The sequence below is a fragment of the Mizuhopecten yessoensis genome, unplaced genomic scaffold, assembly GCF_002113885.1.
Source record: "Mizuhopecten yessoensis strain PY_sf001 unplaced genomic scaffold, ASM211388v2 scaffold11175, whole genome shotgun sequence".
NCBI classification, from domain to species: domain Eukaryota; kingdom Metazoa; phylum Mollusca; class Bivalvia; order Pectinida; family Pectinidae; genus Mizuhopecten; species Mizuhopecten yessoensis.
In genome coordinates, this window is record NW_018408917.1 from 956,181 (window position 1) to 977,062 (window position 20,882).

General features: G+C 35.4%; 1 protein-coding gene across 3 annotated transcripts in view; it reads right to left on the reverse strand.

Moving 5' to 3' along the window:
* Nucleotides 1–20,882, reverse strand: part of LOC110467508 (enhancer of filamentation 1-like) — a 68,803-nt gene that overhangs the window by 10,806 nt on the left and 37,115 nt on the right. For all 3 annotated transcript variants that reach the window (XM_021524713.1, XM_021524712.1, XM_021524714.1), the window contains exon 2: nucleotides 20,267–20,521. In XM_021524713.1, coding sequence (XP_021380388.1) covers nucleotides 20,267–20,521 — 255 coding nt within the window. The remainder of the gene's footprint in view (nucleotides 1–20,266; nucleotides 20,522–20,882) is intronic.

Consider the following 20,882-nt stretch of genomic DNA (forward strand, 5'->3'; position numbering starts at 1 on the left):
CCACTGGGATAGAATAAAAATTACCTTTAGAAGACAAATTCTTGCTCAAAATCATTTTTTGCCAAAACTTGTAAGTACTTTTTTATCTCGCTTTTGAATTTCATCTTGTGATCGACAGATTTTATTGAATGTGGTAAGTTATTCCAATCTTTGATAGCATTATAGAAAAAAGATGATGATTCCACACCTTTTATATAAGGAATGTTGAAATTCAGATCACTGTTCCTGGTAAAGTGTTTTTTTCTCTTTTCTAGTAAAATTTTCTTTCATATAGGATGGACATTTGTTATGTTGAATATTAAAGACATGGTTAAAACGGAGCTGTTTCACCCTGCCCCTAACATCCAACATATTAGCTTGTTCCAATTCCCGATGGGTGACTCTTGATCTATTATCAAGTTTCAGAATAAATCTGACCACTTTATTTTGTATACAATATGGTATGCACAGAAACCTTGTTTTGGACGACGCAACTGACGACGCAGACAAAGTAATACCTAAATGTCGCCTCGCATTGCAGGCGTCACAAAAACCATCAGCTATTAGAGCTCAACCGTCACAAAATACAACTTGCCAGGAGAGATCAACTGTCACTAGAGACCACCTTTAAACAATGACCACCTGTCAAGTGAGGTCTTTATAACCTGTCACAAACAAACAAAAACTGTCAAAGAAGTTTTTTATTGGTAGTAGAGGTCACTGAAATCGTGAATTAAAATGTCCGTCTTCGGGTACCCTAATACTCATTCAACAATGTTCCAAAGTTCATAGCTACAACAATATAAATAGGTAATAAAATAAGGCAAGAAAACTTGTCAATTCAAATCAATACCCTTCAGTAACTTGTCCAGTATAATTAGATATGTGTCATGATGTATATGTGTGTGAGCGTGCGTGTAACAGCTATCAGAGGAACCAGAAAACCCTGTATGGGGTTTATATTAGTGGGGGGTTACTGGGACAAAGGGTCCCAGGACAGACCCTATTGTGGAGTTAAATGGGGCGATGATTATCTTAGATCCCCCAATAAGGTGATAATTACACACATTAACAGGTACTGGTATTAAAGTTATCTTGATTATCCTAACAGATATATCCTGATCTGGCTCGTTGGAGTGACACAGTGCTGACCACCAATCAGTAGAGGTCATGTCTTTTATGGTTTTAGTAGAAGTAAAATAAGACAACCGTCTTGTTTCGTCACACTGAGGTACATATGTATCTGCAGCTTGACATTTTGAGAATTTGCAAGTTAGGACTATATTTGTATTATATAAAGGTAAAGAAAAATCATCCTAGAGTATATTCATCTCATCTGAGTTTAAAATTTACCAAATTCTGATAACATAGATATAACATTTCTACATGGATTATAGTATTTCCTACATGGATTTAAATCTTTTTTAGTAATTGCCCAGGTTTTAGTAAAGTAAAAAAAAAAGTGATGCCTCTAAAAATACATTAAAATAAATGTGTTCTGAAATCTTTCAAGAAATGGTATTGCATGATTAAATTTTTCACAAAAAAATTCCAGAGATGACATTTTTATTCATCATACATCTGTTCAACAAAATGTTTTCCTGCCTTCTCTGATATTTAAAGTTCATCTCGTCAGCATGGTTCGTATGACGACGGTGACCTTTACCTCCGACAATGATGCAACTTTCAGCAATTTGTTCCCAAACAATTGTAATAGGTGGTGTAGGGTGACATCTGGCAAGTGATCTGTGACATCATATTTCTATCTGTCAAAGGTAAGGACAGGCAGGACCAATGAAATCAAAGAACACATGTTTTCTGAGTATTAAAATGACCTGTAATGTTTCCTGTCGTAAGCATAACATCTTTTGGGAATGTTATTAATGTGACATTTTATTTAGATGTCAGCAATTTTCCAGACCTTTAATAGCAGATGGGAGATAACTGACTAATTAAAGGGCTAATTAACCCTTCAACAATCGACAAACAAATAATATATCCATCTATAAGTTTATAAGTCGGTTCATATCCTGTTAGCAAATTTAAACAAGTACAGTTTCACAGATATATTAATTCACCAAAAGGAAAACATCTAGAATGATATCAGACTAAAACAAGTCACTTTGTGACAAATATCTTACACAGCAACAAGGGTGTAAGGATTGCGATTTCTTTTTTAAAACTAACCAGGCTTACGAGTCGTTGTTATTATCACATCTCTGCTGTGATGAATAACACTCACAACATTTGGTGATTTCTATGGTTCTAAATATAGCTGTTTCCCCCTCCTCCTGGACCACTGGTGAGCTTACAGCAATAGATGCTGACATACACTCCCATCACCTATAAAAACACGATCCCACAGGCATTATCTGACTAATGCTATATCTACCATCTTCCTCGGCACCTTGATGCTGACTTAAATCTTTTTACATCCCGACCCTAATACCACTTTATTGTATCGGATCTCTTTCCACTAACGAACGTTTTATGACACACAACAAATCTAACCCACATAAACCCTATATATGTTTCTCCCCCCAGATTGTGGTTAGGGTTTACGGAAAACACACAAAAATCTACATTTTATTAAGTGTTAAAAGCTTTAAATCTAGATTTTCATTATCTTTTAAGATCTGGATATGAATATAAAGACCTCTAGGAGAAAAAAAAATCAAAAATTTTGATTAAAATCTTATCACTTATAGAATCATGAAACTGAAGAATTCATTATTTGTTTCACATAATCCTTCATCATTGCCTATTCATAATGCTATGAGACATAATGCTTTAACAGCAAATGACATCGTATCTCAAAACTAATCCACAAATCCTACAAAAATGGGGAATATTTCTTTTTTGAAATATACATTTATATATATATTAATGTTACAAGACTAATGTGTTTTCTTAATCCTAACTAGAACATACAAAATTAGACTATACAGTTTGTTTTGTATTTTCATTTCTTTTCATTAAGGAATTTAATTGGAGAAGCATTGGAAGAGTGCTGTACACTTTGTATACATATCGTTTAACAGAGGCAGCAGGAAAACAGCATAGCTCTAACAGGAATAGACTCTCCGGCGGAAAAGCAGTGCAACTCTTACCAAACAAGGCACAGTACAGCAAGAAATACACAGTTCTCCATATCCAGACAAACGTTTGGATCACAAATGAAACAAAGGGCCATTACCCTGAAATATTGGGCACTAGACCCAGTTTTAGGATGTGACATTAAGTATACGATATATATATACCCCCAGACAATGTGATGCAGGGTGAACAAAGGGCCATAACTCTGTATAAGTTCAGTTAAGTTTATTAACCAATACAGGATCTATCAAGATCCTCTACACCAGACTCAAAATCATGAATTGAAATATTTAACAATGATTGAATGTGACGTTACTTGGATCATTAATATATATCAGATCTGTAGTTATACAGGAGTTTCTGGTTCTCCAAATTCTTATTCAGTCTATTTCATAGTATATTATAGTATAGTTGGGCACAAGACCAGATTTTAGAACATCACATTTCACCATCAGAATGAAATGCAAACCTACCAGTGAAGCCTCCTACAGAAGTGCAAGAAAGAGACGAATAAGCAATAAATAGTTGAATTCATAACAAATGAAGCAATGGGAGGTATCAGGAAAGCCCTGTACACAGCCTTAGGTAAGTAAATAGAAGTGTACTTCTAACAAATGAAGGATCAGAGTAACAGTTCTAAATAGAGACACAATCTAACTGATTATAACAGGGAAATACAATCAATGATTATCTATGGCAGCAGTAAATGAGATGGTACTGGAGGACATGACCTGGGAGATGACTCAAGGAAGATTGGTCACCCGTTATCATCTCCATCTCATCTGATAGCTAGAAAACATATAAAACACCCACAAGATATACACATCCTGTTCATATGTCGTGTTTCCCACTGATAAACAAGAAATATAGACTTCTATAAATATATATCAGGTAAATAGCAACATACACATAATATCTAACCCACAGGAAGTATCCTACAGAGAGCCCTGTAAGGGGCAGCAACTGAGCCCCCATCCTTTTACCTGACCAGATAGGATGTGTTAACTGTTATCTGATTGGTTGTTTGTCAAATAGAATGAGTAAGCTGTTATCTGATTGGGTGTTTCTTTGGGTGATGTTAGTCAGACAACACAGACAGACTTTATCGTGCTACACTGAAACATTCCCCAGATAGTTAAAGCTGAACCTCTGACTGTAGCTAATACTTAGTGATAAACTGTTTTTATTCCAGCAGAAGGTATATCCACTACTGAAATAAAACTGTCCAATTATACAAATTCTGCACTGCATTTATTTTTAAGCATTTCCACCTGATGTAAAATACAGATCAAACATGCATAAAATCGGACTTCAAATGAAACAGATTTCTGTAATAATTCCATCTTCATCCTAACCCATCACACACAACTATTATTTGCTGATGGCAAACTGATAGGGAAAAAATCTGGTTACTAAAAACAAATAGAAATGATTAAAAGTCCTTTGAGTCTGGTGTTGTCATTAGTACAGTTAAATATAGACGTTAGATAAGCTGGTGGTCCATTATACATGTAAGACCATTACATCCCTGTAGGGTGGAAGGAAATGGCACAGGATTTGTACTGGAAACCTGGATATCAGTGTTTATTTACAGATATAAAGGCCACATTGAAGCAAAGCCCACTTGAACTTGTGGGGATCAGGATTCCAAATGTAAAATAAAATCATATCTTCTTGACTCATAAGTTTGAATTTGCATCTAGTTCCTCTGAATTCCACAATATAATCTGAAAAGGATTTAAGCGGGCATTGACACTTTAATCCATACACCTTTGAACTTATCATAAATATTCAACTCATTTCAGCCGGAAGACTATCAATTGCAACCCATATTATATTTGAATTGACCATTTGACTCATCCTAGTTTAATTGGCCATATCATTCAACCAATAAAACTGCAGCCAACATCTTAATTGACCATTGGTTTTTACTGACCATCAATCCATCCAACATTTGAACTGACCATTTGGCTCATCCTTGTTTAAAGTAACCATTTAACACATCTTTGTTTGGACTGACCATTCAAATCATCCTAGTTTGAATTGACCATTTGACTTATCCTAGTTTTAACTTACTATTTTACTCATGCACTCAATTGAGTCATTCTCACTAGAATACATCATTCGTTTCATCAAAGTTTGAATTGACCATTTGGCTCATCTTAGTTTTGACTATTTAACTCGCCCAAATATGAATTGACATTGACTCCTCATAAGAATGCATCATTCGTTTCATCAAAGTTTGAATTGACCATTTGACTCATCTTAGTTTTGACTATTTAACTCGCCCAAATATGAATTGACATTGACTCCTTCTCATAAGAATGCTTCATTTGATTCATCAAAGTTTGAATTGACCATTTGACTCATTTAGTTTTGACTATTTAACTCGCCCAAATATGAATTGACATTGACTCCTTCTCATAAGAATACATCATTCGATTCATCAAAGTTTGAATTGACCATTTGACTCATGTTAGTTTTGACTATTTAACTCGCCCAAATATGAATTGACATTGACTCCTTCTCATAAGAATACATCATTCGATTATCAAAGTTTGAATTTGACAAGGGTTCTACTGTTATGTTAATTCTAAGGGACATCAATTGCGCAGGATGTTCAGCAGTATAAACATTATCAAAGGAAGGATTACGATTGACTCCGCTGTAGTGGTCAGTCTGGGATCAAAGGAAGGATTACGATCATCGATCGACTCCGCTGTAGTGGTCAGTCTGGGTACAGGTGTATGTCCAGATGAAACAAGCATTTGGTGCATGGCAATGAAAACGCAATTTGTTCTATATAAAATACACCCAGAACAGGAAGTGGAGGTCTTGTATATGATTCATAACCTGAATTACTTGCCATTACTAGAGAGGATAGATCTGTAGGTGGGTTGGGGAAGGCAGAGATAATACAAATACAATTTGTACTATTTCAAATATACATCAGACAGGTGGAGCACGATTAGTGTGTATGACAACTAATTATTATCTTATTGATAGATGGAGGTCAGGTGAAGGAAAGGATGTTATAAAAATACAATTTCGTCTTCTTAAAATATACAAAGGTCAGGAAAATCACAATTTGTGTATAGGATGGTTTATAATCATTTTCCTCACCTATATATATACAAACATGTAAGAGGGTCGGAGGGAGGAGTGATGAGAAAGCTAAAGGGCACCTTTGCTTACATTATACACCCCCACACGGATCAATCTTGTATTATAAGCATCATCAGCTTAGCCATGCTTACTTGGTAACTCAAACGGTAACATCTCATTTCATCAAAAGTTAAAAAGTTGATCAGCTTTCTATTTCAAAATCTTGATATATCAGACTTCTGTTCTTGAAATTCATCGAAATGAATATAGACACTGCAGTAGCAACAGAAAAAGCCTATAGTTCTATATAGTTTCAATTTTTCAAACCACTTCAATGCTATTGTAACCAAAGGTATGTTTCTGACCCTCAAGTGGTCAGTCTGGTGACCAATAGAATGCCTGGCCACAGGTCAAGTCTGATTTACTTATTGATAGGATTATGTTTATTTTTCATCTTTAATATTTTTCAAAAATATAAAAAAGAAAACAATTAGATATAAGGATTAGATGATGACAGAAAAAATGTGTGCTTGAATGAAAATTAAGATTGTCTTTGAAAGATAAATAAATACTAAATTTGATTAAAATTTAGTTTCAGAAACCTTGAAACTCACATTTTATTTCTTCATTAAGTTAGAGTGAATGGGGAAGTTTTAAGTTATGGCAATACTTCAGATATGCAAGATTATAGTGCAGACTTATATCCATCAAATGCATTGATAAATCTTTATGCAAATCCTGTGAAATTATGATTAATCACCGATTGAACGTTCTTAACTGCATTATTTCAAATGATGTTATTTTCAGACCAAATAGAAATGTCGATCACATTTTGAAATATATCAATAGCTCTCTCTTCTAGAGTTCTTGTTATGACTGAACTTTAAATCCTATCTTAGACTGAAAGGAAAGTTATTAAAAGTTCTATTTGATGAAGTATAATTTCAATCAATGTTTCATGTAAAACATGACAAAAGAACGACATCTCAAAGATTTTTTGTTGATCTTGAGAAACGGAGACACACCCAACGCATAAAACCTGGACAAAAAACACTTCTATAGATGTAAAACCTGACAACCTGTCCGATGGCACAGAGGGGAGACACAACAAATTGTCACATTCCATAAAGAACATCTGACTGTACATGTGACAGTAGAGGACAGTGTAGATATAGGTTTACGTCACATTTGTCCCTGATGATGGAGGACTCCCAATAAATCTCTCACCGACCATTACAGTTTATTAGGGGTGATCACAGCTATACACGTACAGTAGGTAGTACAAGAGTTTATATAGGAGGTGTGGGAAACGTCCGATGGGTTCAGTTTGGTCATAGCCTGGGAAGCATAACAAACAGATGATGAAAGAAATTAAGTGAAAGCGTTCCTGTTATCACATGTAATCCATAAACATCATCTGATGATATATCACAAGTGAAAAAGTCTTCATCAATTTTGAGTTCCCTAAAAAAGTAATGGAAAATTGTGTATGAAAAAACAAAACTGAACTGTCATATCAAATTTAATGATGCAAAATCCAATACTAAACCTGAATGTTCCACTGGTAACCATCTGATGAGCAAAAGCTAAAACACTAAATTTCATAATTGCTTTTAAAAAGTTTGAAAATTTTTAAGTTAAAAGCCAAAGTTTTTCATGTTTTTCCATCACTAAAAGTATTTCATTCATCATCTTGGATCATTGCTTCAGTAAAAATGGATGACAAATGGAAGAAATATTCAAATGATATATACGTCTATGAATTTAGATTTGTGCAGATGTAGTGGTGTGAAAAGTCTGTGGGCCAAGGTTATGATATACAAATCAGTTTGCATTAAGTTAAAACAATGGCTGATGAGTTGGATTGTGTGCAGGTTGTGAGCTGGTGTTCGTTTACATATGCCATTTACACATAAAAGTCAAAGCTACAAAGTTTCACAAGGGCACCATGTATCCCAGAATCCTCTGAAACGTATCAAACACGGCACGCCAGAATTCCCCGACATGTAAAACTCAACAGTGATTTCAATTCAGGTTACATGCTTCGTGAGAAACATTTGTTGGCAACATGCAAACTTTGAAAACAGATGCCTAAAGATCACCTTGAACATTAACATTTTACCTTGTTAGTTTAATATGATAATGAACCAATATATTATAAGATTATAAATCAATTATTTATTAAGCTGGCGAAAAAATTTTGAATTTCAACCATAACATTTGAATCAATTTGCACATACATAAAGATGTCCTTTTTGCAACAATGCAATTCTATTATGAGACTATTTATGTTAAAAGACCACTTTTTGGACTTCCAAAAGGTCACAGTCTTTTAAAAATACAGCTTCTACGATATTTGCTTAAGTTAGTAAGCACCTTTAAAATTTATAATCATGGGATTGGTGATGTGCTATTTCACAAGGCAGTAGCTAGGGTTAACATCAAGTTCGGGCGTATCATTGGTGAAATACAGTACTGTCAATAACACCATGCCAATAAAAGTTCAGCAAAATATATCAGTTCAGCGCCTTGAGGAGAATCATGAATCGGTTTCCCGTAATTAACTTGTTATAGGGATGTTCTAACCATTGCTACACGAAAAACACATTTACGTAATTAACAACGCAATTAAAGTGGAATTATAGAGATATTGATGGGAAGAAACATACAGACACATCTGGTCTTCAACAGTAGTTGTTTTCAGCTCTAGTAGATAATGATAGTATATTAGGCAGGCTTTATTCTTTCATCAGGGAAGACCAAAGAATGATTGCTGACACTTCAAATAAACTCTGTATGCATTAAGTTATTCTACCTAGATATGGCCAAGCAAATGCATGTCTAAGCAAAACTTTGAAAATTAGATTCTACATTTTTTTTCAAAACTGAAAACAGTTTTTGGTTAAATATAAATTAAATTGTACCAGAATGCAAGAAATTTCCAGTGCATTTATTAGATGATTAATACACCTCCTGACATAAGCTAACCAGGCTTTGCAAAAAACAACAGCTCTAGATATTTAAGTTGGAAAATTAAAGTACATCATCTATCAAGAATGCTAGAATGGAAGTTTATGGGGAAAGGAGGAAGAGAAAAAGAAAAAGGTTTCATATGCCAGGGCCAAGAGGTCAGAGGAACAGGGTAAAGGAAGAGATGGAAAGATACAAAGAAAGAGGATATTAGATTGTTGGAGGGAAGGATGAAGGAAGAGAAAAGTTAGATAATGCTGCCAGTGATGCATAAAGGTAAAAGATGGAGCCCCCAAGTTCTTATAGGTATGTATTGATGAAGCCTGATGAAGACAGAAAACGTGTAGTGAATTAATGATACAGTAACAGAGGAGAAAGCACAAGCGCAACCTCCTGAAGATAATTACTGATGACTGATCAGTGAGCATGTATAAAGACAAATGTGGTCCATAGATAGAAGTGTTTTTGGCTGGGTGGGGACGGGGGCGGGGGTGTAAGGAGCAGCACTTATACACATGTATTGCATCTGTTCAGATGTATGTCTAATACACACGGGTATATGTAATCTGTTCAGGAAGTGTGTTGCAAAGGGTTCAGGGTTATCTGTCGAGTCATTTCCGACAGGGAACTAAATGTTTAGAGTTATCTCCACCTTAATGACCAACGATTAATTCACACCTGGTAATCCCTGGCTACTGCAAAAGCCAATGGTGTGTCAGAATTAATTATCAACACAATAGAACAGCAATAGCACATCACCTAAACTCTGTTCTACCACTTGACTGCTTCTGTATGTGACAAACAACTTTTTTTCTTACTAGATTATTCATGCGAGATAATTATAGATTTTTGGGTTTTTAAGGGATTTAGAACATTTTCAAATTATTTCCTGTAATATTGCTCAGAAAAATATAAAAAAAATAGATGTATTGATAATGCTCTTTGCCTTACAAAAGAGATCTGGGATTTGAATCCCCATAGTGATGAAAAACACAAAACAAATTGGAACTCTTCTTTGTTGGAGATAGTACACAGTGCAGCTAGTACTCTCTACCTTAACATACCCAGGTCACTGTGTTATGACAGTACAAATTTATCTGTCATCGTAATTAAATGGTTACAGGACACAAAGATGACATCATTAATTTCTAAATTCTAAAAGTTGTCTAATGCTTGAACAGGCTCAATGAACAAATAGGAAGGACAACAACAAAAATATCTGTCATACGGTAAGCAAACAGGATATATATGTGATAACAGCCAGGCCTAAAATTTGAATATTGAATAATTAAAGTAAACAGGATGCAAAAAGTATGAAAGGAATCGTAGTTGCTCTGTCACCCAACTACTCAATTAACACCATACTGTAAATTATAAGGCAACCTTTAAAACGTAAAATCTTCTTCACTCATTATGAAACAGCAGAAAACCACAAAAAACAGTGGCTATTTGAAATAATAAATGATGACATGAAACACCAATAACATTTTTCATCCACAAAAGGAAAAGTACCACATTCGGCCAACAGTTTATAGGTACTCAGAGAGAGACACAAGAAATGTACTCCCTCCATGATGCTCCCATTCAAAAAATAAATCAACTTGGACCAATTTTTCACTTTCTTTTTTGGTACATTTGCCCTGACATGATATAGATGTTAATGTTACTGTGTTGTCATGTCTGTGATGTGATACAGCTGTGTTGAAGAAAGGGTTGACTGGCGTCCTCTCCAGTGACAAATGTATTATTACCAGTCTGAGTGTACCAAGTTCCGAATCAAGTCTTCATGCCCAAACTGAAATAGACTTGAACGTTTCATCTTCCCCCTGAAACCCCAAAAATAGTTCCAACAGGTCACAATATAAATGCAGCTGAACTTTAACCTCAGTTCAAAACTCTTAAAACCTAAAACACAGTTCCAACATGATATAAGTGTGTCCGATATTTAACTTCAGAAAACCAAACTTGTGAATTCAGGATTTATACGAGTAACATTTTTCTTTGCTGAAAGAACCTAGTGTGCATGTGCATGCCAACTGACAAAAAATATCATGTTGGCAATCCTGGAACAAAAATAAGTCCTAACCTTACTTGTCATTAAAAATCAGTTCCTCTGTGCAGTTTCTCACTTACAAGGATCTTCAACATTTTCAACATTGTAAAGTTTTTTCCCCCTTTACGTTATTTAATTAGCAGAAGTTTACGAGGTCTACCCCTCCAACCCTATATCAAAAGAACATTAAACCACTTTATATATATCCTAGCCCTTTAAGTTGCAGGTCATCAGCCCCAGGTCAAGCTGAAGTAATGCTACATGTCTTTGACACCTCGTCCAGCACTGTATCATAGTTAGATACACCTGTGCCAAAGGGCTCACCTGGTCACAGGTGAACATCAAAAGTTCTACATAGCTGTATCACTTGTACCAGGTAAACATCAAACGTCTGACTGCATGTAACAAGTACAGGTGAGAGAAGCGGAGAAAAATGCCAGACAAGGAACAAATCTGTCTGCCAGAAGCTGAAAACTAAAGGTCGAGAAACAAAACAGAAAAAGAAAGATTCATTACATTAGCACCATTAGCTGAACTGAGATGAAGTATATCTGTCCTTTTAGTAAGTTAGAAGTTTAACTGAGTAAAAGTGCCAGTTGAACCCAAGAATCAAATATGTACCAAGTGCACTGTATAGATTGAGTACTGTAAAATGAGGATCAAGGTTCAAAATGGCAAGGTACACAACCATGCAGGGCTGTAAAGTTAGGTTAACATTATTAGTCAATGAAAATGTGAAAAACAGAAAAACAAACTGCAGAAAAAGAGCTGAACCAAGTCATTATTCCCTGTGGTTGAGCAATCAAAGGATTTTCGTGTTAGAATATAAGGATTCACATGTTGCAACTAAAAGTCTTCACACTGATGTTTTGTTGATAGTACAACAATGGTTGTATTGTATAAGCCATTCTTAATCAAAGTTATTTTCACAAGTAATTGTTTCGTCTTACTATACCTCTATTTGATTTTCCATGTTTTTCTTTTCACTTGGTCTAACAAATTGATGACAGGAAAACTCATTTGACCTTTCAAATAATAAAGGTCGGACACCAATTTTGAAAATCACTCGGCATGATTCCCTAGGAGACTTAAATGTTTTTACGTATCATATAGAATAATGGACATCAGAATAACACAAGCAGAAGTTGGATGTTACAGAAACTAAATCAGCCAAGTGGTTTCGTGTTGTTATTATCAGGGTCGTATAGATGTCTGAGAGGAAATGAAGCCTTTCCAATGATTATGCTGTTATATGATGCTTTTATACATCATTAATTCCTGCCAAAACATATCTGTTATTACTCAAATAACCTCCCAGGCCAGAGTTTTAATTCTAAAATCAATCCTAAGGTAGAAAAGATTGCATGTAAGCAACGGAGTGCAGTATTTCCCTGTTCTGCCCCTAACCAATCAGAATGCCCCTGGGAGCGATCCGACCAATCAAAATGGCGGTCTGGATGTGAAAATATGGACGATATCCTGACACAGTGGTGTTACTACAATAACCTGACAAACACGTCATATCTAACGGCCATGTTATGACAGGGCTGCACAACCATAACTCCGTTCCAGCATGCAAAACAAATCTACCCTATCTTTTCCCAACAGAGCGGGCATATCTCTCCCATCCACTAGTAATTGCTGTATCACTTCTCCGTCTCTTTTTTTATTTCTTCATTTTTTAATAATTATATTACATTTTCATGAAAATCAATAACAAGGCTGATTATTTGTCCTCCCATACTCAGTTGCCCAACATTCAACCTGAGGTCTGACGTCGCCACGCAGCTGTGCACATTTTCCCGCGCTCGATTATTGACTCAGTCGACGCTTACCAACCAAAATGTCATAAAAAACTATCTGACAGGAAGTCAAATAGAGCTACCACAAAACTAAGCAATGCAATATCATGCAGTTTTTTTTTTTTTTTTTATATTTGTCAATAATGCTTCAATCTTGCTGCCGACAATAAAAACTAATTCATCAATGATTTTTTCATCATTTATGTGTACCAGTTTCCCGTCCTGTTTTGACCCAGTTTTCCTGTAGAGATGAGTCAAGTCTGATCTCTTACGTTCCCTGGGGAAAAGATGTGCACTTGAAATGCAATTATCGAAATGTTCTCTCTAAACAATATGTGTATTTACATTTGGTGTGTGCTGATATTTAAAGTAGATGCTTATTTTTAAAGTAGATGCTTAACAAAATTGCAGTAAAACTGATAAAAAAAATGTTTACAGATATCTTCCTGAAACCAGTCATCCGGGGGACAAATGTATTGTGCAGAATTCATTGAGAATAGTACTTGAAGCATTTCATTACTGAATGTATCTCAGGAGCTAACGTTCAATCATTCCATTGAAAAGTTACCCCATGGTAACAATAATACTTCTGTCTGAAGATTTATAGTCATTTCCCCTGTACAGTTACACAACATAAACTACTTCAAAATTACCCTCTGTCTAGAGCTTAACAGACATTCAAGATAAAAAATGTATCTTGCGGAACTCATCGCATCTCAAGAGCTAATCCTTCATCCTGTAGATTCATTCACTTGGAAATTTCCTCACTGAAAAAAAAAGAATTACTTGCTCGGATGTATGAAGAGGTTACTTTTGGGAGTGCGGTTGATCTAGCAGAACCGATAAGGATCTTGAGGAAGCTATAGAGACTTGCTGGCAGTCAGTTGTTCAACAGGTGTACAACAGTGTGTAATGACTTTACTCAGATGTTACCCGATTATGAAATGATCGTTAAAATTTAAAATGTTCCACACATAATTTCCTCCCTTAAAATTGCTGGTGAAATACCACCCCCCATTAAATATGTATGATTGTGGATCATGACTCTTGTATCTTGTGGTTTGTTTGAAGATGCACAGCATCCTCAGGGTAGCCATCAGTTGATAGAAGATGATAGAAGTCGGTGGCCTGTGTATAATGTACTGTGGATAGACAATGTGTGGGACATCAAAACCACCTTCACCTATCCCAGTGTCTGACAGGCTGTGACAATGAATATAATTACATGTGACTAGCACAGAGTCTCCAACACACTGCATACCACATGTACATGGTGCACCTCCAATACGATCACTTGTTGACCCATGATCTAATCTACCACCTTACACACTAACTCTACCTGTATGATTCTGATCTGTCTGACCTAGGTTGCTGCTATTAAATATAAGCCCTCTACACAGTAGATGCATATGACCCCTGACCCATCAACATGGACTTGACCTGTTATATTAATGCACCCTCACAAACAGACATATGATTGCTCTTAATCTGACCTAGATCCAAAAACGAAACCTGCATAATTTTCCTAAAACCCCGAAAATTTTGACCTATGAGAACGCTACAGCATATCATAATGCCTGGCCTTCAAATCTGACCTTCATCTTCCATATATAGCCATTTTCATTGACATATCACTTGCCTGACCTTGTAATGCTATTTTGTAACCACCTGGTGGCCCGACACCATACTGGATGTATTCATCTATTCTTGCCTTCAGAGTTATTTTTGTAAGAATAATCTTTTATGTACACACAGTGCAGGGCAAAGAAAAAGCATAGAACACCAGACAATTCACAAAATTCATTCTGACATTGAGGAGAAAGTACAATAGTACTCATTGTGAAGTGTGAACGTTTAACTATAGACAGGAAACAGTTATAACTGACTGATCCCTCTACTACACAATGAAACAAGCAAAGGTTTGGCCATGTTATGTCATATCTGCCTTGACTAGAATACTGCCAGACAGAAGTAGAAAGTGCTGCAAGAAGTCTGAATACAATGATCATCTGTGACAATTCTTTGCTTTTCTGTGCCGTGACGTTATTCTCCCCTTTTGAGAGCACGAAGACGCATTGTAGGATCACAACTCAGAACTTTGTTTTTCTCACCAACAGGGAAGAATGTGGCTGCAGAGTGAAAGACCAAAGACTTTCGGCAATACATTTCACGCTGACTTGACAGCTTTCTCTAACGACCATGAGGTGCCAACAAAAATTACCATAAAATATGTGTTCTTCTGACCCGAACTCCCAGTCAGAAAACGTACATGAACATTATACATACATAATAATATAAAAAAAACAAAAATGACAAGAGTTCGTGAAAACCAGCTTGAAATTTTATGCAGACTTGTTATTCATGATGTAAACTATATAGGTACGTCCCATATCTGCATAAATTAAATTTGTTTCGATTGCAAGCTCTGGGGCTTGCCATCTGTACAAGAGGACGTCATAAAGAGTCGAACATATTAATATATGACCACATGTGGCTATTCCAGGTGTGTCAGGTATGCTGTTTGTTGATCCTAGAATTACCATAAGGAGATATGTGGGTGTGACTACAAACACACATCGCGAACTACAAAATTGTGTGGAGGAAGCGACAACACATGATTAGGCAATTTCCTGTAGTATATTTTTGGGCTGATTTTATAAAGGTGTAAAAATTCCCATATTAATTGAAATAGTATTGAATATTTAATGAATGGAAGTGACACATGGATATAACATAGGATATTTTCTGTATGGATTTTGGAGCAAAATTGTGTCCTGTACCCACGCAATCCCCGTTTAAAGATTTTTCAAACAAAATTTTAAATGCAATTGTAACAATCACAATTGTTTTCCAAAATGTAACAGATTGCAACATTGGAAATAAAATTTATGACAGGAAGTAGAAATGACAATATTTTGCATTTCATTTTTACTTCTGTCTCAAAAGCAAATCTAATAACAAAGGTTAGCTGGGTCTACTTACACACAAACCTGAGTATATATTTCACGTTATTTGTGTTTGGAGCTGCCCATGTTTGACCGATATATTTAAACGTGAAGGGACCAACGACCAGCTCGTACCCCTGTAACTGATTAGACAGAAGATGGATCCCCTCAGTGTGAGCTCCTTTATTTACCTGTCCAGGTGTGTGACCTGTAACTATACTATGTATTGTTAGCTTTATGGTTACCAACTCCTATATACACCAGCAGATACCAAGATGTCAAAAGTCAAAATTTCATAAACATTATGTAAAAATTCGAAAAAAAGACTATTTTTTTAATTTAAGTTTGACTTAATTTATATCCAGCATGGTTTGGTCATTTACAATGATAATCTAACCATACATGGTCGATCGAATGTTTGTCCTTAAGTGAAGGTACCTACTACCTGTATTCAATACAGATGAGCAATATTCTTATCAGTACAGGAGCCAATAGTAAACATTGTCAGTGGTTTGGATCAGGAACAAATTGTGTATACATTTGAATTTCACGAAGAATTTTTTTGGGATTATAAAATTTCCATTTCTAGACAGTTTGTTGGATGAGATAGAGATTCAGAATAACACTTAAATTGTCCCTCCAGGGCTAATACAAGGTTTAGTAGCCACATTCCACTTGTAAAAGATCTGCCCAAGTTCTATTTTCAACCCAGACAGACAAAAATTCAAAACTTAAAAGCAGGTTCATAAAATATCCTTCAATTCCAATGGGTTTAAGTAGCCAAAATGTTTACTTTTTGTTTAGTGTTCTGCCAGAGCTCAGGATTTCAATTTCCATTTTATCTCTTGAGATAAATTCTGGAAAGATTTTGGTTTCCTGAAGATATACAACATTGATAAAATTTCCAGTTTCCTGTTAACTGTGAAGGTTTTCATTAAGGTCACATGTACATGATTTGCTGAAAAAATCAGAGTTGTCTGTGTCTGTGTCGAACGTTTAAAATGTCTACTGCAGCATATGTCTTAATGAGTTGTCTGGCAGTTCCAACTTTTTTTATGTTTATAGCACTGTTTACTCTTTGCTAAAAAATGTTTAATTTTTTTTTTTTTAGATATAGAAATTATTAACAAAACTCTAAACAAAACTCTAGACTATTTGGATTTAAAATAGTTATAATGAAGCAAAGATTAGGAAAATACATGTTTCGGTCAGCACTAAAATAAAATATAAAAATTTAGATAAATTGACAGTCTAATAACGCTTTAAATACATGGCATCTTGTATTATAACCATCTACAGATATAGCCCTAATCAGATCCCCACCAGTAAATCAAAATCTCTCGCAAAACACACAAAGCTGATAAGTTTATTACAATACAAATTGTACACAAAGGCAAATGTAGCTTTAAATTTCAATTTGACTGGCATTACGATAAGGGTAAATATATCAGACCAATAAATACACCTAGCCTATATAGTGGCCTAAATATGACACTTGTAGATCTGTCTACCTTCGGGTAACCCAGGGTGTATACACTTGTAACAGGTTAGTTAGATTCTACACCAAGTCGTCATATAGAGGTGTGTTCTGTCTCTCAAACCACCAGAGTGTATATTATTAAGCCTCTCAGTGGGCTACACAAGACTGACAGTCACAATGTGACATATGTATTGTAGATCTCTTCTTCAAGGTTTCAAATTACTGGGTCCATTACGATCCAACACTCAATCACAAAGGCCACCCCAGACCTGCCCACAAAGGAAGGTCAAGCTGTCATATCGCTGCATACAGGCAAAATCTTACGAGAAGACTTGACCCTTATCTTCCTTTAAATATCTGAGGAAGGCGTTGTCCTAAAGCTTTTCTTAAAATTTGCACCAAATTTGATATACCTTAATCTTTTACTTTGACAGCAGTCTGTGAGATAAGATACATTATACACACTTGCTTTCTTATCTAACAGGGATAATAATCCTGTCATTTTCTCTCTACAGTCCATTACATAACTTTTTTACAGAAAACAATACTGAATACCAAAATCTCACGGGGTAGAAATTAAACCGACTGTCATGAAATAACACCTATTTATGTTGACCAAAGATAAAAAAAAAAAGAAAAGTAATGAAATGGAAACCAGAACCTGTGTCTACAGAACTGGTTTTGAAAGATTTGTGATCTACTTTTCATAAACATCATAAAATTAGAACCCTATCTTATTTGGGCATCTGTATACAATATGTTATTATCACAAATTGACAACCTGTGAATATTGAAAACCTTTCATTTCTGTGTTTCATTTATCGTGTACTCTGATGTTGTGAACCTCTACAGTACAAATGTAATTATAGCAAACTAATGGTGCCTGGAAGTCGTGGAAACCTGTGCTAAAAATACTTTGTTTCCTCCCTGATTTCGTACCCGGTGGGCATATGGAAACAGATTTACCTGCGATAAAAAATGAGGTAAAAAATGTTGTTTTTCATCCCCTGATTTTTTGTTCATTGCTTTGCCCAAAGGGAAGTGTGTGATCTGACATGAGATCTGTCAGAAGTAAAACACTATCTGTGTGACATCTGTGTAGAAGTAGTTCTGTAGGACAGATGATATACAGGACCTGTCCTCACATGACCCTATAACAGCTGTTCTATTTACCTCCCCAAGTCACCTCATCAAATCATTTATAACTTTGATGATGAATATTGAAGTCAAACTGCACATACTATTTCAAATCTTGTGTCGTACAGATTTATAATTTAAAATAAGTAAATTCTTTCAATATTCACACTGCTGTACCATAATGACTGGTTTAACTTTAGATTTTGTTAAGTTATCAGTCTGTATCATACAAACTCTACATGTCTTCATACACAGGATATTCTGCTGACTCTGATTTTGCCCAAGCAACTTAAACTCATAAGTGTGTTAAAATGTTGGGCGAGATATGTGTAAAGTTTGCTTGAATTTTTATTTCGTGCCGGCCTTGTGTCATCTTCTGTCTGCATCATAGAAAAGCCTGCAATTGCTAGCTATCATAATGCATCTCCATCATTCAGGACTTTGCCATTTATGGATGTCGTATACATCTTGAGCAAATGCCGCAAACTTTTCTGCATCCCAGAGAATCTGATACCAGGTTATGTTGCTCTCCCTGAGCAGGAAGTAACTACCTGATGCTACAGCCAGAAAGCATATTAATAATCTGCTTGACTGCAGTTTGCATGTGGATTGTGAATGGGGCCAGAGTTCAACAGGTCTGAGACACTCGACATAAATGAACACATGGGACCGTTACACTAAGACGGCTTAACAGAACAAATCTGTACAAAAGTTCTATAAAACCCAGCCTTCTTCATCCAAACACTGACAAAGATGACATTGTTTTATCGAGTTACAGATGGAAAGAGAATATAAGTTAAAAGTTTTAGAAAATGTTCAAATTTGTTTACGATGGAAAAGCCTTATCTTATTCTAAAGATATTTATTGTTTAATTGACTTAAGAAGCTGTAAGCACTTTGTACAAAGCTACATTGTGAAGACTTCCGCTACTATTGAAACAGGATTGACCTTGGAAGGCTTTTGGTATAGTGAAACCTTAAAAAAGTATTTCTAAAGAATATAATATCCCTCCATTAGTCATTTATATGAATATAATCTTATAGTATAACGAGAAACAATAAACAATAGCTCTGTCTATACAAAGCCTACGTAATGAAACATAAATATTTCTGCTATGCCATATGTTACAGACCCATTAGATCAATTTTCATAATTTTTGTTAAAACACCTGCATCTTTATCATTATGAAATATAAAACTGAAACACAAGTTAAGGGATTGTTCATTTTATGATATTTGTGCGGAGTTTATAAGGATGGGTTTAAGATGTCATAAGTTGTCAATGTGTACATTGTGTGACACAGGTGTGTCGACCGATCTACTACGCACATGGAATTATATTAGAAGTCTTACCACCTGAGAGCCTGGTGATGAAATGCTTACCTGACAAGTACATCTATATACAGGTACAGGTTATCACTGCCCCTAATGATCACTCTTGGACTATATATAGTGTGATTTGATGTCCCATTGTGACACACACCTCCACAAAACTAATGTCTACCTTTTAGAGCTGTATGTACATATTTAGATATACATGCCTCCCCCCCCCCTCCCCNGTCAATGCTGTAATATTAACCTCTTCTAACAAAAGAAAAACATCCACTATGATTCATGCATAATTGTAATACGATTGAAAAAAACAATCTGATCAGTATAAAACATTGACTGTAAAATATTTTTGAAAGAATGTATTTACCATTTTGCTTATATCGATGCTTGAACTATCCATCCGACTGTTATCCAGAGTTATGTCCCCCGATTCATGCATCCCCGTTATCAGCTTTAATCGGTTGCCCGGGGCTATGCCCTGTTTTCCGCGGAAGGAGCACAGCCACCATCCCTCGAGTCCGCCGGTGTCCTGTTCTAACACTGTCAGGACATCACCTCGACGAAACGCCACCTCATCCGGCGTCTCCGCATAATTGTCATAGACAGCCTTTGCCAGTAAAGACTGCAAAATATAAAGAAGGAAAAGGTCAAAACAATGAACTGCAATTTGACTGCATTTGTGTTTTATTTGTTGAGTACTGTAAAGTTATATAATTACTTCAAAAAAAGAAAACAAATCTCACACACCACATTCATTTGAATCCTCTTCAATACATGTATAGCTAATTAGCTAAACAGACTGTTACACGTATACTTTTTCAACGATAAAAGCAAAATTGAACTCTGAATTTGCTTCTCCAAAATGTCAATTAATTATAAGATAACATTCATTTTGTTGGTTGCTGTTTTGTTTAATGAGAAATCAAACATTTTTATGATTGGATATATATTGCTAATAAAATGTAACAGGGACAAAGCAATCC